The sequence below is a fragment of the Dermacentor andersoni genome, chromosome 9 (genome assembly GCF_023375885.2).
Source record: "Dermacentor andersoni chromosome 9, qqDerAnde1_hic_scaffold, whole genome shotgun sequence".
In the NCBI taxonomy this organism is placed as follows: Eukaryota; Metazoa; Arthropoda; class Arachnida; order Ixodida; family Ixodidae; genus Dermacentor; species Dermacentor andersoni.
This window is the reverse complement of record NC_092822.1, coordinates 10,831,006-10,853,658: the sequence shown is the minus strand read 5'-3', so window position 1 is coordinate 10,853,658 and position 22,653 is coordinate 10,831,006. Positions and strand designations below refer to the sequence as shown.

The 22,653-nt window shown below is 45.9% G+C and overlaps 1 protein-coding gene across 1 annotated transcript in view; it reads left to right on the top strand.

Annotated features, from left to right (window-relative positions):
• The window catches only part of LOC126527459 (uncharacterized), a 203,664-nt gene that overhangs the window by 41,421 nt on the left and 139,590 nt on the right, over nt 1–22,653 (top strand). Inside the window, exons 18-25 of the mRNA XM_055068522.2 lie at nt 1,135–1,372; nt 5,476–5,670; nt 7,913–8,038; nt 9,318–9,553; nt 11,707–11,888; nt 13,139–13,401; nt 15,659–15,789; nt 16,604–16,892. Coding sequence (XP_054924497.2) covers nt 1,135–1,372; nt 5,476–5,670; nt 7,913–8,038; nt 9,318–9,553; nt 11,707–11,888; nt 13,139–13,401; nt 15,659–15,789; nt 16,604–16,892 — 1,660 coding nt within the window. The remainder of the gene's footprint in view (nt 1–1,134; nt 1,373–5,475; nt 5,671–7,912; nt 8,039–9,317; nt 9,554–11,706; nt 11,889–13,138; nt 13,402–15,658; nt 15,790–16,603; nt 16,893–22,653) is intronic.

Here is a 22,653-nt window from a genome sequence, read left to right as displayed (position 1 = left end):
TGCCTAGATTTTTTTTTTCAATTCATTACGCGTTAAGTGTTATCTTTGGGTTCGCTCCTATGTCATGTATAACTGGTTACTTACATGTCCTTCAGTGCTCCTAGAATGTTAATTAACTGTGATGTGCAAACCTGCACTTTTGTTCCTAAACTCAGCTTATTTCTTATATTGCCATCCTTGGGCAATTGTTTTCTTTGTTTTTCCTTTTTTCAATTAACTGTTCTGCCTAGATGCATACTGATATACATGTATACTGTATTGCCCAACTGCCACGCTCTCGAATGAGAGTAGCAGTCTTGTATGTATATATATATATATATATATATATATATATATATATATATATATATATATATATATATATGCTGCACATGCTTTTAAGCCATTGTTTCCTGTTTCAACATAATGTTCACGTTAAAAACCCTACATAATTCGAGTATTGTTGTGTTAAACGTGGAACGTACAATCATCCTCTCTTTCGCCGACACTGAGTGGGGTCACATGTTTCGATAAATCTTTTCAAAGAGACAGTGCTGGAACATAACCATTTGTTCAATATGTCCTCCATTAAACTGAACATCTAATTAGGCAAAAACCAAAAGGACTTGTATGGAAGAAATGTCGTTTTGAACTTGGCGTCATACCTTAAAGCCGGGAAAGATATTACTGCACCCGACAACGAGTGCAAGCTAAACACCAGCGATGACAAAATCCGTAGTTGAAAACTGTGTACTGATTCCTACCATCTAACATGCAAATAAATATTTTATTGGAGAGGTTGGAAGTGATAACTGTGAAAGTTTATGGCATGCAGTCCTGGCATCGATTGTTTTCATGTCATCAAGCTTCCTTTTTTTTTTTTGCTTTCTTCTTTCAAAAAAGACACAAGCAAGAAATTTTATTTGTCCCAATGTGCTTTTCCCTCTTACGCCTTAGAATAAGGTTGCTAACGGAGAGACAAAATAGCACTTAAGGGTGCAAAACTATTTTCTGTGCGCAAAGCGAGAGAACACAAATCGCCCGTTAGTCGCGTTTCGGTCATATTTAGCAACCCGATCGTACGGCGCGAACAGGAACTCCTACCCTGTCATCTGCGCTGTAAAAGGAACAGCGGCACTTTCGGTGTGCTTGCAGGCGTCTACTGCGAGCACGGCCAGACGTACCAAAGCTGCGCTCCCGTCTGCGACTCCAGCTGCGCGCTCATCGGACGCAACACGTCGTGCGGCGGACGCTGCGTCGAAGGCTGCGCCTGCGAGCCGGGCTTCAGCCTGGACCGCCGCGGCCGCTGCGTGCCCGTCAGCCAGTGTGGCTGCCTGTTCGCCGGACACGAGTACCCCGCGGGGTTCAAGCAGCGGAGACATGACCAGCACTGGTGCGTATAGTACTTCCCCCACCGAAACACTTCTTCGTGCGTTCAAAAGGGACTACCACCAAAGTGGCAAGAAATACAAAAAAAAAAAAAAAACGAATGTGCCCCGTGTTTGTCGGCGTGTCGGAATCACTAAGTTTTCCGTCGTCAAAGGAGCTTAACAATCCGAAATGTTGTGAGCACGTAGCTTCTCTGATCAAGCGTGAGTGTCGTTATGCTTGCTCAGCGCTAACTTTAGTGTAGGTCTTCGCATGAAAAGTATGGGATCCCCGTTACATATTCGAGAGCACTTTACAGTCGGCGTGCAAAAGACACGGAGCATATTATCTCAGAAAAATTGAAGCGTTTTTGATGCCGGCACTATGCTGTGGTACAGTGACAGAGCAGTTGCTTTGTTGCATGGCACACATTAAGGGAAATTCCATCCTTAAGGGTACCTTATCGCACTTATAACTCACCACCTTACACATACAAACGCGGGTGCTTAGACGAGCTAATACACCCACTCGAAAGGGCGTTTTTTTTCTTTTCACACTTTCCTCCTATGTGTCTTTTGCCGAAATGCACACTACGTTTCATTTTTACTACGGCATTTATTATTCTACCGCTACTCTAGTCTTTCGGGCACCCACCAGAATAATACTGAAATATTTTCCACGATGTTTATTAAAAAACTAAAGGTAAGAAAAAAAAGAAAAGCTGCGCAGCCAGGCTCGAAGTGTGGATCTACAAATTGCCTATCGTAAGCGCTACCTCTCTTCCACTCCATGTTTTAAAGCGAAACTTTTACTGGCCGCGAACTTGCGATCTCGCCGTGGCGGTGCTCCGAGGAGGCACATGACGTCACATCGCGTTCCTCGTCGTTGCGTTCGCCTCCGCTCGCTTCGCCAGCTGCGTCGCATGCTTGATAACATGTCGGAGGATTTAAAAGGAGAGCTCGCGTACGCCGCAACCACAGTTGAGGCGGCAGTATGTACGGCGACAATTCTGATAAGCAGGAGGAGGCCTGGATTGACACCGGAACGAGATGAAGAGGAAACGAATCGCCGAGGAAACAGAAGAACAGCTCGCCGAACGACTGGCTAAATGGCTAGACAACCAGACTAACCTGGACTTGCAATCAAGATTAACCAAGGTTAACCATGCTATGCCTTAGCTTTCGCTACGTATATCCTGGCATAGCCGAGCTAAGCCACTGCATTTTTTTTTCTTATGTGGTATTTATTGCATCATGCTTACGCTAGAAATGCACTAACGCGAGAAACATGCAAATAACTAACCAACACATCTCCTATTCATGGCCTCGAAATATTCTACAAATCACGCTATGCACAACGTGCACCACACAAGTGCAAGTAGTTTTCAACTTCAAAATGTGGCCACAACAAACAACTTGTGAAGAGGCGGTACCAGTCCGTTTGAAACTCTGTTAAGTCACACATGTCCTTGAAGTAACCAATCATTTGAGCATACTGAAATTTCGACGCAACAATGGGTTGAGCGTTTAGGTTCAGCATGCGTGCCTTCCATAAGCGATGTAGTCCAATTAGGAAAACATATCGAATGGCACGTCTTCTTCGTGGGTGTAATCACGTGTTGGATTGTATGGGGATTCAAAATGAAGCCTTTCCTAAATGTCCTTTGAGGCACATCCCAAAATAATATTGCATCTTTACGACTTATGAAGCAGTGCTCTACAATTTCGGGTACATCGCATACTCGACAATTCATGGGAGATACAGAAATGCCTTTCTCATGTAACAAAGTTTTCAGAGGTAGCGTTTCACTGTCTAAATTAAAGAAAAATATTTTTGCAGATACCTTTACGCCACACCGCCTTTATGTATCTCGTAGGGCGGCTTTTATGTTGTTCCTGGATACTAAAATATTTTATATACTGCAGATACTTCATGATGTCCGGACTTACAGTCAAGGTTTTCATAGAATATTCGCTCATTTTGTGTGGTCTTCTATTATGAGCCTATGAGCCTAGACAATATCTTTAGATATGTATGTGCTGGTGTATACTTAGTCTGGTGCATCTATTGGTGCGACGGATTTTATGCCGTATCTTCTTTTCCGACATATTTTGCCCCCATTGCTAAATTATTCATACGACTTCTTCAATGCTATATCCAATGTGGTAGTTTCATCCCAATATTCTGAACGACCTTGTTTGTGGGGCTTTATGTATGGAGTATATTTCACTGTGCACTTTCTCTTGGTTCGGTTTTCTTCTGCGTACCCCCACACAGTGTCGAGAAAACAACTGCATAAAGATTTGATGTCAATGATTTTTCCACCTCCTTCACCGCTCCGAATTCTCCAGTCTGCCAGTGCGTAATGTACTTCAGCGAGTCCGCAAAATGTCTTTATCCTCATGTAGAAAAACATTTTTCTCTCCACCACTCCACCGACACGACCAGATGAATAATGAAGCACCTTAAGAGTGCAGTAGCGTCTCTAGCTGCTGTGATAGGCTGACGCCACGTCCTTCAGTGCTTCAGTTTACGTATAATTCAGCCTCAAGGTCAAACACTTTAGGTGAAGCTGTGAAAGGCAAGATGGAGGGCAGAGACGGCAGAGTATTTCTCTCCGCTTTACGACCGCGGCGCGCCACCTCCGCAATAAATTCTGCGCTCTTATCGGTAGAGGATTGCTCCGCATGTACCTGCCAATGTTTATTTCTACCGATACCGAATGAGTCTGCGGAAGGCCCCGGTGCTACACCAGAAAGAACATAGGCATTATGATTGGCAGATGCGCTATGATTTACTCGCGATTGGCAGCTGATCGATATAAAACAACACTGATCTCAAGCAACTCAAACGAAGCCAGTGGTAAAAAGCGAAGGCAAGGTAGGAAATAAAATAAACAGCTATGTCTTTCCTCCTTCACCACTGAGTACGCCATGTACACGATATAGCTATGTTGGCAGCCATGCCTACGGCCACCACATGATGTACTCGAAAAATGACTTCGCGCAAACCGCTGGTAAATAGACACTCAGGTCTTTTCATTTACTTTAAATGTTCAAGTGCCCGACTCTTCATAAATCGTACAAGGAGTGTGTGTCCAATAAATTCCCTTATGCCACCTCCAAATTAACGAAAGGGTGCACTAAGGGTGTTCTGTTAATAAATGTACCCATTTTTGAAACTTAGAGAAAGTGAGGCCATAAAAAGGGTGCTCCGGCATCCGCTCCTAGAGAGTGCAATTTTCCTTTCTGTGCAACTGATCGGTTTACTCCCAACTTAGGCGAATGTGTTCGGAGCACATTGAGCAGCACAGATGAGCAGCGCAGGATAATATCTAGATTAACATTTATTTACCAGTTTTATCCCGAGAACTTTAAGCTATCACGGGAACGATATCTTCAGGATCCTTTCAAACGATCAGAGAGAACGCACCAAGGTAAAACTATTAGAGAGCTAGTCAGCCGCATCAATGTGCACAAGTTCTCTTTATTTCCTCGTGCAATTTATTATCGGAATACGTTACCTGAGGAGGCAGTGAACTCCGCCTCGTTGGAATCATTTGTTCAATGTATTAGTAATATAACCTTTTGTTGAAATTCGCCTCTAAGTGGAGTACACTCTGAGTTGATAATATTACCTTGTTCGAGTATTCATTTATGTCATCAATGTCCAGTGTATTGCCATGTTTTTATTCTCACTTTTGTATGTAATATATCTTTGAAATTATGTCAAGTCATTAGTTTAAATTTACTTCTCTTCTTTGTATTCTTAGTGTCCACTCCCGCATAGGCCCGAGAAGGGCCTGCAGTATCTGTAAATAAAAATAAATAAAAACACAACGAGCGACAAGGACCTCTCTCAACACTGTAAAGACTACAGGGTTGATCGAAATAAACACAGAAGTTATCTATCCATCGCATCACACGTCGAACTTTTTATCCGTGACGCCCTGTATCTGTCTCCTGCAAGAGAGAAACACGCACCTCAGAAGTCTGTAAGGCACTGACAAAGAGTTTACACCAGTACGACGCCGCCTTTTACCGCGATGTTAAAAAAAAAGAAAACGAAAGACAGTAGATCTGTCGACCTTTCTCGCGCAACACGCAACACTTCCATTTTGTGCTGTAGTGAGTGCCTGGGCGCCCAGTGGCAGTGCAGACCAGCGAGCGCCGACGAAGTGATCCTCGTGCCTCCGGCTGGAGAGTGCGGCGCAAACGAAGAGTACACCGAATGCCGTTCCAATTGCCCTGCCACCTGTGCTTCCCTGCATAGCCCACCGGCTGCTGGAAGCTGCGCCGTTGACGTATGCCAAGCGGGATGCCAGTGAGTCTTCTTTCACTGTTTTTTTTTTTCTTTTGTGCATCGACGCATGAGCAATACCTTCTAGTTTGCAGCCGATAGAGGCTTATTTTTTTTTTATTACTTGGTCTTTGAGGTTGTTGGGCGAATACAGAGTACTTGCAGTAGCCACGACGTGGAAATATTGTGTCGAGAATGTGAAAATGCTTGAAAAGTACCTAACCACTATATAACGACAAATATTTCACTATGCCACAACACTGGTGTGGCATATAAGATCCGTGGAAATTTGAAAGATGGAGGCAGTTTTTTGAAAGGAGCAAATGGTATTCACCGCACAATGTCACCGCACTTTTGTAGCATGAAGCTACAAAAGAAACCGATGCGTCTTTGTCAGACACAAAGCTGCGCAGTCAAAGAGCCGCGCGAAAAATCATTCCAATGCAGGACGTATTTCTTCTTCAAAGAGCCGCGCGAAAAATCATTCCAATGCAGGACGTATTTCTTCTTCTTTTTTTTTAACTCGTGACTTTTCTTTCTGGGGAACTCCCATGGATTTCCTTCGTAACTTCGTGCTACAGTTAAGGGAGTACCGACGTTTCCCTTTTATGAAACAACGCCTATCACGTCACGCGCAGCAAGCACGTGCCCGAGACCGCAGGAAACAATTTGCTAAAGGACGGCGCAAGAGGTCTTTTCTGCCCACCCGACTCATTTCGTATGCACTACTTGCTATCACATTGATAGTCATTGTCCGGTACCACGTATTGCATAGACATTTCTTGAATTCTCGTAAGGCCGTCCGAAGACAAACTATGCAGATTTTGTAAAACGTTGCTGGCTTGACTCTCTACCATGAAGACCATGACAAGTACCACCGAATGCGTAGCGATACTAAATTGTTAAGAAATTTCAAAAATATTTCTAGTAACAGAGCTTTGGGTTTGACAATATTCAAAAGACTAGCGCAAAATCGTAGGGACACAGACAGAGAAGACGACAGGACGAGTGACAGGTTAGCGCTCGTCCTGTCGCTTTCTCTGTCTGTGTCCCTGCTATTTTGCGCTAGTCTTTTGAATAATGATGACACACCAACTAGCCCAGCTTTCTGCCTTGATCACTTGGGTTTGACAACATGCCGTCAAGGATGTGGTATCACTTTCTGGTTAATACCAGCAAAATGTTCACAAGAGCTTCCGAACACATTCGCGATCATTCGTAAGAGATTAGGAACACTCCATGGACTTAAACTCGTGACCGAGAAAAAAATCACACTCGCTTATGTTTGATTTGCATCGACTGGCTTGCTGACAGGTGCCTGCCTTTGGTGTGTTAGCATGTAAAAATTCGGTCTTAAATGATAGTATTAGTGTCCCCATATTGTGTCATTTATAGTTATACTAATATTACGTTATATCGTTACAGAATATGTTGCTCGGTAACAACGAACAACGCATCCTTCACAACAACGCATACAGTTGTATACGCCGTGTACCTCAATATGTTCAGTGTTCTGGAAGCTGGCAACCAGCATTGGCCAGATTACAAGAGATAACTTATCTCCACGCCACAAGTATATGCCGCCCAGTTTTACTGTTGACAAGACGAATGAGATGTCGATCCGAACAGTCGAAGGGATTATGGACTTCTGAAGCCTGTGTGAATATGGTCGAATAACTTAACGTAAAATAATGAAAGGACAACGTACTCGATGCGCTTTCTTTATTGTTCTCTTGCACTGTAGCCCTCTGTTGAACGATACCAACCCTTAACCGTTGTTGTCAGTTACGTCTAATTTAGTTTTTCGAACCTGCATACGTAATAGTTAAAGCCTCAAGAGAGTGATAAAAAGGAAAGTCCGAGAGGTTAACCATGGTCGCTCCCGGCTGGCTACCGTGCATGCAGGGAAGCGAAAGAAGAGCGAATGTCGAAGTGTGTGTATTTAATACCATCTTATATGCAGTTCGCAGCCAGCACTTTCGTTGCCTTTGGTTGAATTGCCTAAGAAAATCGCACTTGCACTTTTACCACGAAGCATTCACAGTGCACTGCATATCTAAAGAGAGCCGTAGCCCAGATTTACTTTTTAACACAGGACAGAGAGCTTCCCCCGGCGAAACACGTGTCGTGCACGTCGTGAAGCGCACTATTCGAGCGTGCGAAAGTTTTGAGTGTAAGTAGACTCGGCCGTCTTGCTGGAAACATGCCTTAAGGGATACACGCGTGACAAGACTGCTTTGACTGTCGTCGCTGCTTTTCGCTGCAGATGCCGAAAGGGTTTCGTCCGAGACGAGAGGACCGGATCCTGCGTTCCACCCACCTCGTGTCCCTGTCAGCACGGACTCCGAAGCTACGCCGACGGAGACAAAATTGACATCGAATGCAATCAGTGGTGCGTACACGCTAGTAGGCTCCCGCGCCCGTCGTCGGGAATCAGGGCTGAAGCGGCCGCGACGCCTGCAAAGAAAATCTCGCTCGCGCATTTATGAATGCTAATGAGGGCTGTCAACTTGCGCGAGGAAGGCATTTTGTTCTCACAGCTTTCGAAGGAGTTTGAAACTGCCACGTTGCTCGGACCAAAGGCAATGGGAGACTTCGCGTAGCGTTACAGAATGGTGACAAAATCGTTAGCATAAAACGCTTAGCGGGGCTGGCGCGTCCAGCAGGCAAAAACGAAAGAAGTAGTAATAGAGAGAAAACTACAGTACGAGCGTAGTACACAAGACGCATATGAACGAGCGAGTAGTTTGGAGCACAGATGGCTGTACGACGATGACGAAAAGATTGAATAAAAGAAAGTCATGAAACAAATACACAAACAAAATCTTAAGCTTCCAGAAATACAACATTATGGAAAGAAAAAGCAAACCACTCATTTAAAAAATTTCGCTGATCGTTGCCGATTAAGTTCGATATTTATGTTCGGAATTGATAAGTGTGACAGAAATCTGAGCGTAAAGGTTAAGAATTTCGACATTTAGTTGTTTTCACTAAACGGTGTTTTGACAACGTACAAATTATGCACAGCACCATTATGACAAATCTGAATTCTAAATCTGCAGTAAAGATTTTAGATTACAGGCAATGACTAGCGTGACTTCTAGAACGTATCCTGTAGGACATAGCCAAATGTTTGTGCCGTGGAGGACGAGAATACAACTGCCCTATCGCACAATGAAGAAATTCACCACCTTTTGCATTATTATACATTATTCATAACACATAGTTCTAAAAATCTCTGTGACAGACCACGCCATTCCGTATCTTCAATTGAATTTCTTAAACAGCGGACACCCCATTATTAACAAAAGACGTGCTCACTCCTTCAGTTGTTAACGCTTGCACAGCCTTTAAAGGAAATGGGCACGTTACGGCTGCGAAATAACGCAACAGGATTTTGGTGATAAATTGTCACAATTACGCGTGCGCGCAGGCGCAATGCAAAGACGTAGGCTCGCTCCCCACCTGCGGCAAGCTGTTTTTTCAACCACATTCATTGCCATTAATTTATCGTTTCGTTAATTCAGCTAGCAAGTACAAGTAATTTCCCCTGTATTGTCCTTTGTGTCTTTGTTTGTTGGCTTCTCGTGATATTATTAGTAAAAATCGGGCGCCTCGGTTATCCCCCTATAACGTCGTTCTCGTCCCGACATCGGCGCCTTCTCGTGCAGCACGTGCGAGCGTGGCCGCTGGCTGTGCACGCAGCACGAGTGCGCCGGCACGTGCGCCCTGTGGGGCGACTCGCACGTGCGCACCTTCGACGGGGTGTCGTTCGACTTCCGCGGCACGTGCGACTACGTGCTGGCCAAGGGACGCCTCTCCGGCAACGAGAGCGTCAGCGTCGTCGTGCAGAACGTGCCCTGCGGAAGCAAGTCCTCTTGCGCCAAGACCGTCAGTGTCCTCGCTGGTGGGTCTCCTGTTTGGATATCCCCTGTACTCGATATGCCACTATGTGCACGAGGTCCACTTAGTACTTCGCGCTCCCAACAATCAAATAAACAAACGAACTAGTTAACGAGATGATAAGAAGAAACAGGCAAGCAACATAAAAAGAAAAAGGAAAACAATGAAGACGAAGAGCGAATATGGAATATGGCATCATGGAATATGGAATATGGCATCAGGAATATGGCATCATATGGATACAGCACTTATACAAATTTCGGATTTTGCGATCCTTCTTCTTTTCAAACACTTATAAAGAATTCCTTGTAACTATATCAAACCTAACACCTAACTACCCTAATAGGCTTACGCGACATACCTTAACATGGTCTGTTCCTCATTACCGAACCACCTACAACTCACAGGCACTCCACTTCAATTTACCATCTATTCTAAACGAATTTCCTGAACAAACTACTGCTAGACAACGGCAGCTATGTCAGTTCTTCACATCAATGTCGTAAATAGAGGTCGCATAGTTATCTTTGGGATGGCGTGCATGTGTCTTGTTTACGTGGCTTTTGCCCATCCTGTACTTATTGCATTTTTTTTCTTTTTTTTGGTCCTGTCATCGTTGCGCGATGTCTGTTATCAGTGCTATTTTTACTCTTTATTGTTTGTGAAACCTGTTAAATAAACAGAATCTTATTTTTATTTACATTTTTTTTTTTAAACGATGATGTTTATTTTATGCTGTATAAAACAATTGATGTGAACCCTGCTGTAACTCTGTATGTTAACTTCAAGTGAGCCTTACGTAAACTTGTTACAGTATTGCTCACATGTTATAATTATGAATTCATATGCATATATGTGCTGTGAACGTCGGATGCTGCCAATGTAAGGGTCTTCAGGGACTCAGTCAAGCTGCCTAGAGCAGCTTTTAGCCCTGAAGACTGCCAAGAATTTTCTGGTGAAATAAACTTTTGATTGATTGAAGACACGTGGAAACCAATAAATTTCTAAAATGTCTATAATGGTTCGTTAGAGCCTGCTCTGTAGATCCCTAATTTCGTTGTAACTTCTCCTGGTGAAACTACATAAAAAATTGCTAATACACTACGATTAGAAGCGAACTAACTTATAAATAAATTTTGAAGTAGTATCTCTTACATAATGTACGGAAGTTTCACGAAGCTGTTCAGGACACCAGTGGTATGCGACGCCTGAATGTGGTTCTAAACGACGGTCACAGCGTGAAGGTGCCAAAGACGAAGCAATATTTGGCAAAACCTCTCATTACTCCAGTCTGTAAATATATCAACATTCCTTCTCGTGCTCGCACGTATGCCGCGGCTCATACCTACTGTTTTACGTCATATAATCATATAAGTGTACCGGATAGCCAGAATGATAATAAAGTGGATAATAAGCCACTGGCAGGCTATCCTTTGTTGAGACAGTCACAACCACTACGGGCAACTCCGAGACATTACACTTACGGCTACCTGTACACTCCATGCATGCGTCGAGTTGCTTGCGTGTGCGAAGCAGGAGCGTGCTACGCGAGGAATTAACGCTCGTCGCACGACAGGCACGTATTATGCGAATTTTAGCATTGTGCACTCTGCAGGCAGCAGGGCACTCCGGCGGAAAGCTCTCTAGTGATCTCGCATCAGCGAGATCGCGCGAGTTCAGAAAGCAGTCGTATGGCCCACGAAAGCCGAGACCACGTTTGTTGAATGACCAACACACGGTTCTTCTAGTACTTAACTGTAGCTTATAAGCGCAGAAGGCACCAAACTTGAAAGGAAGCTAAGGAAGACGCTAAAGTAGGAATGCAATGTAAGAAGGCATGCGTAATGTCAACAGATAGATGGCAGTTTGAATTAGAGATCTTAGAGCGAGCACTGATGTATACTGTTCGTGCGGCTTTCCCTTAAAACCAGTATCCCCGGGTTTGGACCGCAACAAATTTTTCTTCACCTGCTGAACCTGCATTTTGTCTGGACACATGTATAAGTCTCCCTTGCTACCGCATTCTAGTTGAATCGCAAACATTTCTTTTCGTAATGCTGCCAAAGTTTCCGTGTGGCCCTAAAACGGCAAGACAGCCGGCTGAGACGTTAATGAAAACGTGCGTGGTATACTTTCTCTTCATCTCGCCGACACTAGGTTCGGAGGAGCCCTTGGTGCTGACTGAGGGTCACCCGGTGCCACCTGTTCGTCAGGAAAGCGGTCTCAGCATACGCACGATTGGCCTCTTTGTGGCCGTCTACGTGCGTGGCAGCTTGAGCGTCTACTGGGACAAGCACACTCGCGTCTACGTTGTCGCTGGTCCGGCATGGGCAGGAAAGGTACGCAGTGAAATGAGTGCATTTGCATACTCACTCCTAGTCCACGCATAGTTTGTGGGCCTCCTACACGACCAGTTGAAATGTACACACGGACTGCGCGTTAAGCAAAGTTAGATCTAATGCCTAACTAGGCGCTGGTCCAAGGTTCTGAGGGATTACATAAAAATCGCAAACGAATATAGCGCCACACTCGACAAATGCCATTGCCAGAATGAATACGGGCACAACTTTGGGCCACATTGTGTAGCTTCGCTAACGAAATTGACTGCGGATATAAAAACATGCAAACAAGCGTTCGTCCTCCATGCATGCATGCCCGAGTGAGCTTGTCTCATACAAAATTAAATTACGCGGTTTAACTTCCTGAAGATGCATATAGTGTGCTATGTGGGACTCCGTTGTGGAGACTCTAGATTAAATTAGGGCACTTAGCATAGTTTAGCGAGTACCTTGAGTACTGTGTACGAGTGTTCTTGCATTCCGCCACGATAGGAATGCGCCGGCTGCGACGTGGATGAAACTAGCAACCTCGTTCTCGGCCGCGCAGCACTACATGCACTGAGCCATCACGGCGTTCCGTATAGTATACGCATCCATGTGCCTTGTTTTTCTCGAAAGTTATCTTCTTTGTGAATAAAAGTAATTATCCCAAGTACTTCAGCATTGATTGACCACAAATGACGTCACTTCGATAACTTTGTCACCCCTGTGCCGCGGTGGCTCAGTAGTTATGACTCTCTGCTGCTGAACGTGAGCATTCTAACAGCTGGGAATGCCGAACAACAGGGGTGACTTGCACGAGGATTTATTAACGAAAAGAATAACGAACTTAAAGACACGTTCTTAAATTCCTTATTACTTTCGTTGTTAAATGTTCGTGCAAGCCGCCCCAAGTCTAGACGCATGGGTATCGGTATCCAAATTTACCCAGAAGCTTCCCCTACGGCGTGCCTAGTGCCTCTGTTCCTTCGTAATGTTAAGCGCCATCATGAGATTTTCTTTGTCCGCGCATGGTGCTCGGAGCCCTTTCGTGCTATCTTCCTTAATTCCCTCCTAGTCCATGTTTCAGGAGAGAGTCCTTTACGTCTTGTTTGCTTAGGAACAACGCTAAAGTTCTCTTTACTAGGCACCTCAGTGCCTCAAAACACCTCAGTGCTTCAAAAACGTCATGATCAACATGTAGACGTACTTCAGAAACTGAGCTTCCAGTCTCGCATTCCTTTTCTTGAAACATCGCTTTCCCTTCGCAGCTGAGTGGCCTATGCGGTAACTTCAACGGCGACGGCACCGACGAGTTTCGCTCCCCGTCCGGTGGACCCGCCCTTCCCCAGGCCGAAGAGTTTGTGGATGCATGGCGTCTGCACAGCTACTGTGCACCCACGCTGCCCGCACTGCACGGATGCCTGCAGCGCCCCGACCGGCGAGATTGGGCAGCTTCCCGATGCGCAGCACTAAAGGAGCGACCCTTCCGCGAATGCCACAGCGAGGTGGACGTGCAGCCCTTCTACGACCGGTAAACTCTGACGTCTTTCCTCCGCCAAATTCTGCAATCCCCATACTATAGGCAAGACCACAATCTTGCGGCGTAAGAGGGGCAGATCCGTACACTTATCTGATATTATGATTAGCAACGCGACAAGCACACCCTCGCTTAGAAGCGCGGGTGCTGCGAAAACGAGAAAAAACAAACTTGACAATCATTTTAGCATACGACAAAGAGCCTGCGTGCTCAAGAGACATTCATTAAAAAACTTGACATTCTCATTCGAATGCGCTGTTACTTCTTATTACTTGTTTTCTCCCACTGAAGGTCGTGGCGTTGAGTGCCTTAATTGCCGCTGCCTTAATTAATTTTCTGAATTAACTATGCTTAAATAGCATCATAGGTAATTGGTTCGACTGCCAAAGATCGAGGATGCTAGTCCCAGCAAAAGTCGTGGGTTCTAGTGCCTTAGTCACCTATATCCTAATTAACTATGCCTTAATTAACTACGCATTAACATCACTGGTCGTGGGTTCGATTGCCTCAATTAACTCTATCTTAATTAAATTTGCCTTCATTTTTTTTTATAAGCTGGATTGGAGTCAGCTGTGGAAGACGACGACGGACGTGCGAGCAGTGGTACGATCGCGTGTCGGCGCGAAGCGAGCTCACATGACTTTCCGTACCACCCGTCGCATTTTCCAGACCACCGGGGGTATAAGCCACTTAAGGATCTCGCCTTTAAAAAAAATAAAAAAGAAGAAAAAACGGGCAAGAGGGGGGCTTCTATCGGCTGCTTGCTGTTTGCTATTTGCCGCACTAACATAGGCGTAACGTTTCTGACTTTCATAATGCACGTAGATACACCGAAGAATTTAACAGAAATCGGGAGAGCTAGGGCCTTATAACGTAAAACTATTCCAATATGTTTTTATTCCAATCTCCTGACGTCAAATTCGCGTAACCGCTGACGCAAGCATCGAGCGGTTACCTGCAGGTTTGCCTGAACAAACAAATCAAATGCTCCCCATGTTCATAGGAGGTCACTTTTGTTTGTTTGTTTGAAAAACGAATAACATTGCCTGCACTGAGCGGCTTGTCTTATCTAATTGGCTCACAAGAGGCGAGGAGCATGCTCAAGTGGAGAGGGATTCGATAGGGCCGAGCCACTGCACTGAATATCGATAACCGGATGAAGAGGGTGGTGCCGGCGTCTGCGATCGGTCCGCTTTCTCTTAGCTTGTGGTGGCTCGTCCACAATCGCGGCGACATGCAAACGAACCTGAAGAATGACGCTAAAACGCACTCTCAGTAAATAAGAGTTGGCAGAACGAGGTCGTAAACGTGCCGATAGTTCTCGAAAATGTTACACAGCCACGCAAAAAGTTTTATGGCACGCAAATAAAACCATGCTCTCCGGCAGGGGCGAGTAGCCAGTGCCGGAGCGATCGGCGGCAGCCATCTTTTATTCCTTTCGGAACGAGGCAGCCTGCGGCTATTCAGAAGAAAATTCAGTTTTGTTCGGCATATTAATTCATCTTTAACGCGTACGCATCACTTTGACGTGGTAAGCTTTTGCGGTTTTGTGACGTCGCCTGAGAGGAAGGTGAAGTGGGTGCAGCCCGAAAACGTTTGACCAATAACCGAGGGCTAATGCCAAAAAGGCGTCGAATCAGAAATAACAATTTTTGATTTGTTCGATCAAATTATGCATAATCAGTGTGTACACGTCATATCAGATGGGGAGCTATGGTGGTTTTCGTGACGTCGCGTGACATACAGGTGAAGTGGGGGTGGTCCAAAAAGATTTTGACCGATCGCGGTGGGTTGACTGCAGAATTGGAATAGAAAAGTTTGGAATTGTTTTACGTTATAGTGCTCCTATTTTCAGTATCCACGTCGTACAAATAACTGCAAATAAACCATTACACCTTCTTTATCTAAATGTCATGGTTTGCCAAATTAGCACAGACATCCTTGACGCAGAACCTGGAGTAGTAGTACTAGGTAGTACCTCTCTCCTCCCTCTAGCAAGAGAACTGAATTTGTTCATACTCCGGTAAATTAGATAACAAAACAGTCTGCTCGTGAGAGAGCCACTGTTGCGCACGTTATCCCCCATTGCCTTTTCTCCCTCAACAACCGAACGTTAATAACCTTAAGTTGCATTTTTTTGCTTACTTTCAGCATCGAAGAGGCATTCAAAAAGAAAAAGGGCGTCATATTTCTCTTCCATACTGCTGTTCATTCGTTGCACATATTCATTGCGTTGCTTTCTCCTTTTCAGATGTGTGTCGGACACGTGCTCTTGCGACACGGGCGGCGACTGCGAGTGCCTCTGCACCGCCCTGTCCGCGTACGCCCACGAGTGCGCCCAGAGAGGAGTCCGCGTCCTCTGGCGGTCGCAAGAACTCTGCCGTGAGTACCGATGCTAGCGGCCAGAAACACCGTACTCAACTTTTGTTACAGAAAGTTAAGGCACGAGAAATGTTGCCTGTATGTCTCCATTCAATCACTCCGCTCTTGTGTAGCCTTTGGCAGAATGTGCGCTAAAGCTCTAAAGACTAACAGACTGACCGCGCTGAGCAGTTGCAATGAATATTGAAACTTTCCTAGAAAATATTAGCTTAAATATGTATAACAGGGAGATAGTTAGAGGAAATAATGGGCATATAACGTATTTTGGCGTAACTAAAATGTTGCGCTCAGATGTTGTGAGCTGTATTCCTTAATCACAGAATATCGTTGATGTGGCGAAAAAATTGCGCACACTGAAACGGAACACGTTTCTCGCGTACCACACATAGCGCCCGCACTACCCGAAACCGAGAAAGTATCCAGCTTCCAAGATAAGATTTTTTTCGATGACAGTTTCCTGGGCGCAGCTCTAATGCACTCAGTATTGTTTTGAGCCGACCAGAACATCTGTTCAAAAGCACTAGAAACAGCGGCAACACGCGTACTTTGCCCGCGCGCAACAGTTGCAGAGGAGTGGCTTTTGCGACAGGTCACAGTACAACTATAGGGTGTAGGAGCTGACGTCATCGAGGCCTCCAAACTGTTGTGCAGCCAGCCCGGTGAAAGGCTACCTTTCACCTCCATGCACTTAAATCCAGCCCCCCCCCCCCCCCCCCCAGCACGATCCAAACTACGAAGAAAAAAGGAAAGAGAGAACTGGCGTACATGGCGTTGCGTGAATGCGCGGTTTTTTCTTCCCACTCGCTCCTAACAGCGGTTCAGTGCGAGACGTGCGACGAGTACTCGGCTTGCGTTAGCGGCTGCGAGCCTCCCAACTGCGCCCACCCGGCGTCCGAGACCGACTGCCCGGAGGCGGCGCCCGTGTGCCTGGAAGGCTGTGCTCCGGCGCGGTGCCCGACGGGCGAGGTGCACCGCAACGCCACGGACCACCGGTGCGTGCCTTACGCCGACTGCGAGGCCCCGCCAGAGACCGGCTGCAACGTCGGTGGAGTCCTCTACAAAGAAGGACAGCGGGTGGCCACGCCCAACCCGTGCCAGTCGTGGTGCGTATCGGCGTGTGAATTAGGGGACCCAACATCCGCGGGGACGCGCATTCACCAAGCTATTTATACAGGGCCAATTTCCAGATAAAAAACCCTTTATGAAAGCTTACTATTAGGCCAGTTGTTAGGCGATATACAGAATAATAGAAGCGCTAACTAAATGGACGAACAAACGCGCTGTTTTAACGAGCTGTTTTCGTTCTAAAGCACCTCGTTTGTTCTAAAGGCGACATAGTATGAAGCGTCCCACGGATATAAGTTAACAAAACAATAACCTGAAAACAATCATTCCATACTCACACTACTTTGAGTGTTGGTATGTTAATGAGGCAGTTTCATCTAAAGATATTCGACTCTGTACGCAAGAAGTCACAAGAACAGGCTCTCCTGTCTCGTCCTTTAAGAGAGATCTGAGCTGGTATAATGAACGGGTTCCATTCACCCTATTATATTCCTGTTTTCTTATTCGCCATTCATGGTCGGGCTAGACCGGCGACAACGGGCGAGGAGTGCCGTTCAGGCCACTGACGAAGCGTGAAAAGAAATAACGTTGGAATAGAATCGTTGCGTTATCCCGGCCGTTGACTGGTAGAGCTGTGGCATGGCGACGGAGGAAGAAACTTCCAACCTAACTAGAATCACTCGCGCATGGCGATTGCTTGCACGTACGCAAGGCTAGGTCCGCCGAAAACAACAACATTAACGAGTGGACGAGCCTATGCGATTGCCGCGGTGCAATTGACAGCAGTCGAATCAATGTGCAAGGGGCGTACGGTAGTGCCCGCTGGACACACGATGATATGGCGCGTACAGGGACGCCGTGCCTACACGCGATCGCTCACCTCATCGGCCGATAACAAATTGCGTTCACTCGACTACATTTACACATTCCGAAAGGGGACACTGTTCAAATAAGCTCTCGGTTGGTTCTTAATAACTGCCTAATTGTCCTATATTAGTTGGCTGTCTTACAGTGAAACTGTTAGATGAAGTTCCGCAATGATTTTCGTGCGGCGGCGTGCGACGACGTGGTCAGTATAGAAACGTAAATGTAGCGCAATGTGTGTCAGAGCCTCGACTTTGCGTTGAAACGCAACGATCAATGATTACAAAATAAAGGCTACTGTATGTCTAAGTCATTCGAACAGATAATTTCAATGCAGGTTTTTCTGATCAGTAATCGGTAATTCATGCTTCTCACGACGCGGTGTGCCAGCTCCGTGTTGGTGGCCAGCTAGGAATATGTACAACTGCCGTGATGGAAGCCGACGCCGTGGCGCTGGAACGCAGCCTGCGTGGGTGCCTCCCGGAGCACAGTCAGCCACGACCACGATCGAACGCAACAGCAGCAGTTGCTGCATTCGAGCGAGGCCAGGAGTCAGCAAACAAACCCCTAGTATACTTCAGAAGGGTGTGAAAAGTAATTTATACAGCTGCGCTATCTCTGTCACATTGGCATACATCTGCGAAGGAATCTTATCGTTTGCAAGGCCAGCACAATCGCCTGCATTTGACACGCAGGAGCAACAACGACGGGTAATAATTTGCAAGACTAAATGAAAGCACGATTTCATTCGAGCCCACCACCGAGCCAAGTAATATATTTATTCGCACATGTGCACATAGATAGAGAGATAGAGAGAAAGGCAAAGGAAAGACAGGGAGGTTAACCAGAGATGATCTCCGGTTGGCTACCCTGTACTGGGGGAGGGGGAAGGGGATGCAATAGGTGAGAAAGAAAGAAGGATAAAAAAAGAGGAAAAAAAAACCACATAAATATATTATGCGCATATGCCTATACTTTCAGTCTTTAACTATTGTAGCAAACTTCATAAAATCCGTGCACAATGTTAATTTGTAATAGTGTCGTCATAAAATTACGACGTGCAAATGTAGTTCCGCATACCAGCGTATAAATAACGCCTAAGTAGACATTCCAGCAGGCTGCGCAAAATAAACCATGAAAATAGAAATTACTGAAACGGTGTTTACTTTTCCAGTAGTTCTATGCATAATACAGAAAAGGTAGCGCGAGTCTGCTTCTAGCTTCGAGGAAGCAGCAAAGTATCAGGTTGTGCTGACATTGGGAAACTAGTCTGCGCACAGACAGCAGTGCGCGGGTGATGAAATGCGGGTTTCAGAGCAGTCCGAGCCAGACGCCCCAATGCAATTGCGCCAGACAGTATACACGTTTCAGACGAAAATGAAAAACGTACAGAGCGTCTTGCTAAATGTACCAACAAGCACAAAAGTTTACGGACCGCGGGATCTCAGAAAACCGAAAATCACAATGTGGTTCACTTATACTGGTAGAAGCTGTAAATGCGAATGCTAAGCTGCGTTGTGAGGCTGTGCAGATATTCAGCGTTTTCTCAGATTTCGTGTTCCGTAAAGTTTTGTGACCGAGTATAAGTATTGGCGTTTTGCTAATCAGAGCACACCACCTGCCCCGTTTGTAAGGATATCGCGAGAGAGGCGCCAGGTATTTAATCGAAGACGAGCAGGCGTTAGCGCAAAACAGCCCTTTTGACGGCGCCAGCCGATCATGCAAAGATGTCTGAGAAGTATGAGGAATAAAGAAAGCTGTACGTCAGCATTCTCATATCGTTACAGACGTCCATGCAGATGCAAATTACCTATGCGGTATCGACCATCGAAAAAAATGTTCCTGATCTCGCACATGCAATCACTCACTCACTCACTCACTCACTCACTCACTCACTCACTCACTCACTCACTCACTCACTCACCTCACTCAGGCACGTATTCACACACACAAACACACATACAGAGAAACACACGGCGCACGTACGCATGTAACGGCCTCTTGCCCAAGGCTCTCCAAGTGTTCCTGCGCAGTGACGTCACAACAGCCTTCACAGCAGACGGTAAACGGAATAAATAACATGCCTTGAGTGCATTGAAAACTCAGGACAACATCTTGGCTGCGGTCCAGTGGACTTCCATGCGATTTGCGTGAAAAGCATTAAACTTAGACACTTTCCTCCAGCTTACCTCCTATAGCTCAGATTAAGTGATTTGCGCAAGAAAGCATTAAACTTACACACCTCAATAGCTGTACCCCGACTCCCACCTCCAGCTTACCTCATATAGCTCAAATTAATGCAGTTTGTTCGGCATAAAAAGTTGGAGGCACAACGGGCGAACTCTAAATTCATGACAAAAATTAATCTAACGGTGCTGAAAAGGGCCAGAAAGTTTAGCACGCTGTAGAGCACTTTCTCAGCTTTTACTGAGCCCGTTGCTACATCCGCTTCGTTCAATTTGCGGGGCGTGTGCCCTCCACCTGACCGGGCTTTCCAATTAACCTTGTTTTTGTGCAGAGCGGTGGCGTGAAATCATTGCATGACTAACACAAGCAAAGAAAGCAGAGAAACAGATGGGGGGGAAATAAAGGGGGGGAGGCGTCATTGAGATCAATGCAAACAAGCCGCGCATGCAGCGCTTCCACCTTTTGTCCGTCCACTCTGCGAGAGACCTGCTTTTCTATCCATTTCAGTCTGTGTTTTTCGCGATATTATGCGGCGTACGGATGGTGTTTGCGTCCTGCCGCGTCCAACCTGCGTATTAATTATGTTCGCTGCTCATCGAGGAACGCGTGCTAGTCTTAAAATGGTGCTCGAAACGTTGTAGCTAGAGTATGCTTGATTGAGTCACCCAAAAAGGAAAGAAAAGAGGGCGAAAATTCGCACTACCGCCTGAGAGGCGAAGCACCAATTGCGATAGCAAATTAGTAGATAGCTGTACGAAGTAAGGGTAGTAGTTTTATCGGCCATATAAACTTATAAACATTCGCTTACGAACTGAATTAACAATGATAAAATATCTAAGCGTGACTAAACGCGGAAACAGAAAGAAACGAACACACAGGGAGCGTGCTGTCTTTGTGTGTCTGCTTCTTTCTGCGTCCTTGTTCAGTCGCGCGTACCCATTCTGTAATGGATTCAAACCAATTAACCCGTCAAAGTGCTTTAACTAAATTAACCAGCACGGTCGCACGGAACGTGAACACATTTCTCTCGATGAGCGCGAAAACTCGCTGTGGAATTTTTGGAGCGAGGAATCGTGGCAGCAGTCGCGAGCCAGTTAACCTCCGTGCATCTGTCGCTTCAACGCGAACTAAATGTCGAAAGCACAGCGCACACGAAGCTACCGGCATTACGCGCACTCTGCAAACATCGCAGATTGCTTTGAAGATGAGGCCCGCGCGGGCGCGCACTTTGGCCACGTCACAGATCGGTTTCAAGACAAGCAAGCGCCGGCAACGCGTCCCTATGTATACGGCGTCCGCGATTAGCGTTGCCAACGCCGCAAAAGACGCCGCGGCTGTCTCCACTCTGTACGGAGCGGTGGGCGAGGAGGACATCGAGGCACCGTATCAGCCGCCGGAGAAGAACGCCTCTCCTCCCTAGTCTCACTCCCCTGCCTCGCGCGCCACAGGAGAAGGCACACATCCGGGCCGCGTTCCTCGCTCGCGCATGCAAGATTGAACCGCGTTCGCCGGCTCACCCTCACAGGCTTTCGCTCATACGGAACATCACGGCGACGGCAGAAATCCGCCTGGGGGGTCCATATAATTGCTATCTCAATAAAATGAAGCTGTCAAGGTGACGTCAGGCTTTGGTGTTGCGGTTTTGTGCATCATTTTGAGAACTCAGCGAAATGTTACTGTAAAGCTTCTTGAGAGTTTAGAAAAGAGCGCTGTGAAGTTTCTTGAGATAATGCTACTGTGTTTAGGTGGGCGAGAGGATCTTGGGGCGCAGCGTGTGGCGACAATTGCCTATGACACAAAATGCGTATTACTTGTCGCTTTGAAATCAAGCGGTTTTCATGCGGAATCTGGGAGGTTATGACACTGAGAAGCACCTATATGAAATGTGGTGACCATACGCGTAGTATAAGTGCTTATGTTCATTTTTTTACCAAGTCGCAAGACAGCCCTGCTCGAAATATGAAAAAGATGCGCCTTCTTTCTTTTTATTCTTCTGATCATTCTGTGCTTTATGGCAGTTAATTGATCGTGTATGTGTTTGACCTTCTTGCATGTCTTTTTTTTTCTCTCTCTCACCCAAGAATTGTTTTGCCGGGGAATTTGCCGCAAGGTCATATGTACAAAAAACAAACACAACAGCACCGAATTATTACGGCACATGGTAATGACTTGCGGGGAAAAGAATGCACAAAAAAAAAGGAAGCGCCACAAGAACGTATACGTTTTCAGTTCTGTAAGTGTTCATGAGAAGGGAAGTTAATGAGAGCGCACATCACACGGAAAACCAGGCTATGTCCACGTCGAGGTTTGCATTTTGAACGAAAGAGGTATCGATACGCGGAAGTCGCCCCTTTCTGGTAGCACTTCAACAAGACGCTTCTATAACTTTATAATTTATAAAGTGTTGTCTTGCTCTGCCACACTTGTATGTCGTCTCCCATCTCATTTTCCGAATTACGCTTGCTAAAAAATGTCATAGGCATATATATATGAAGAACCAGAAGAAAGGGGTTAACCGAGGGGTCCGATTCTTTATAAATCATATCATAAGAAGCCAACAAACAAAGAAATTAAGGACAACACAGCGGAAATCCCTGTTACTTACTAATTGAATTATATAAGTCATAAACTAATGGAAATAAAAGTGGATGGGAAAATGGCGCCGCGGGAGCTCAAGTCGTAAAGCATTGCGCGCGTAATGATCGAGCAGACGTGAGATCGTTCACCACCTGCGGCAAATTTTTTCAT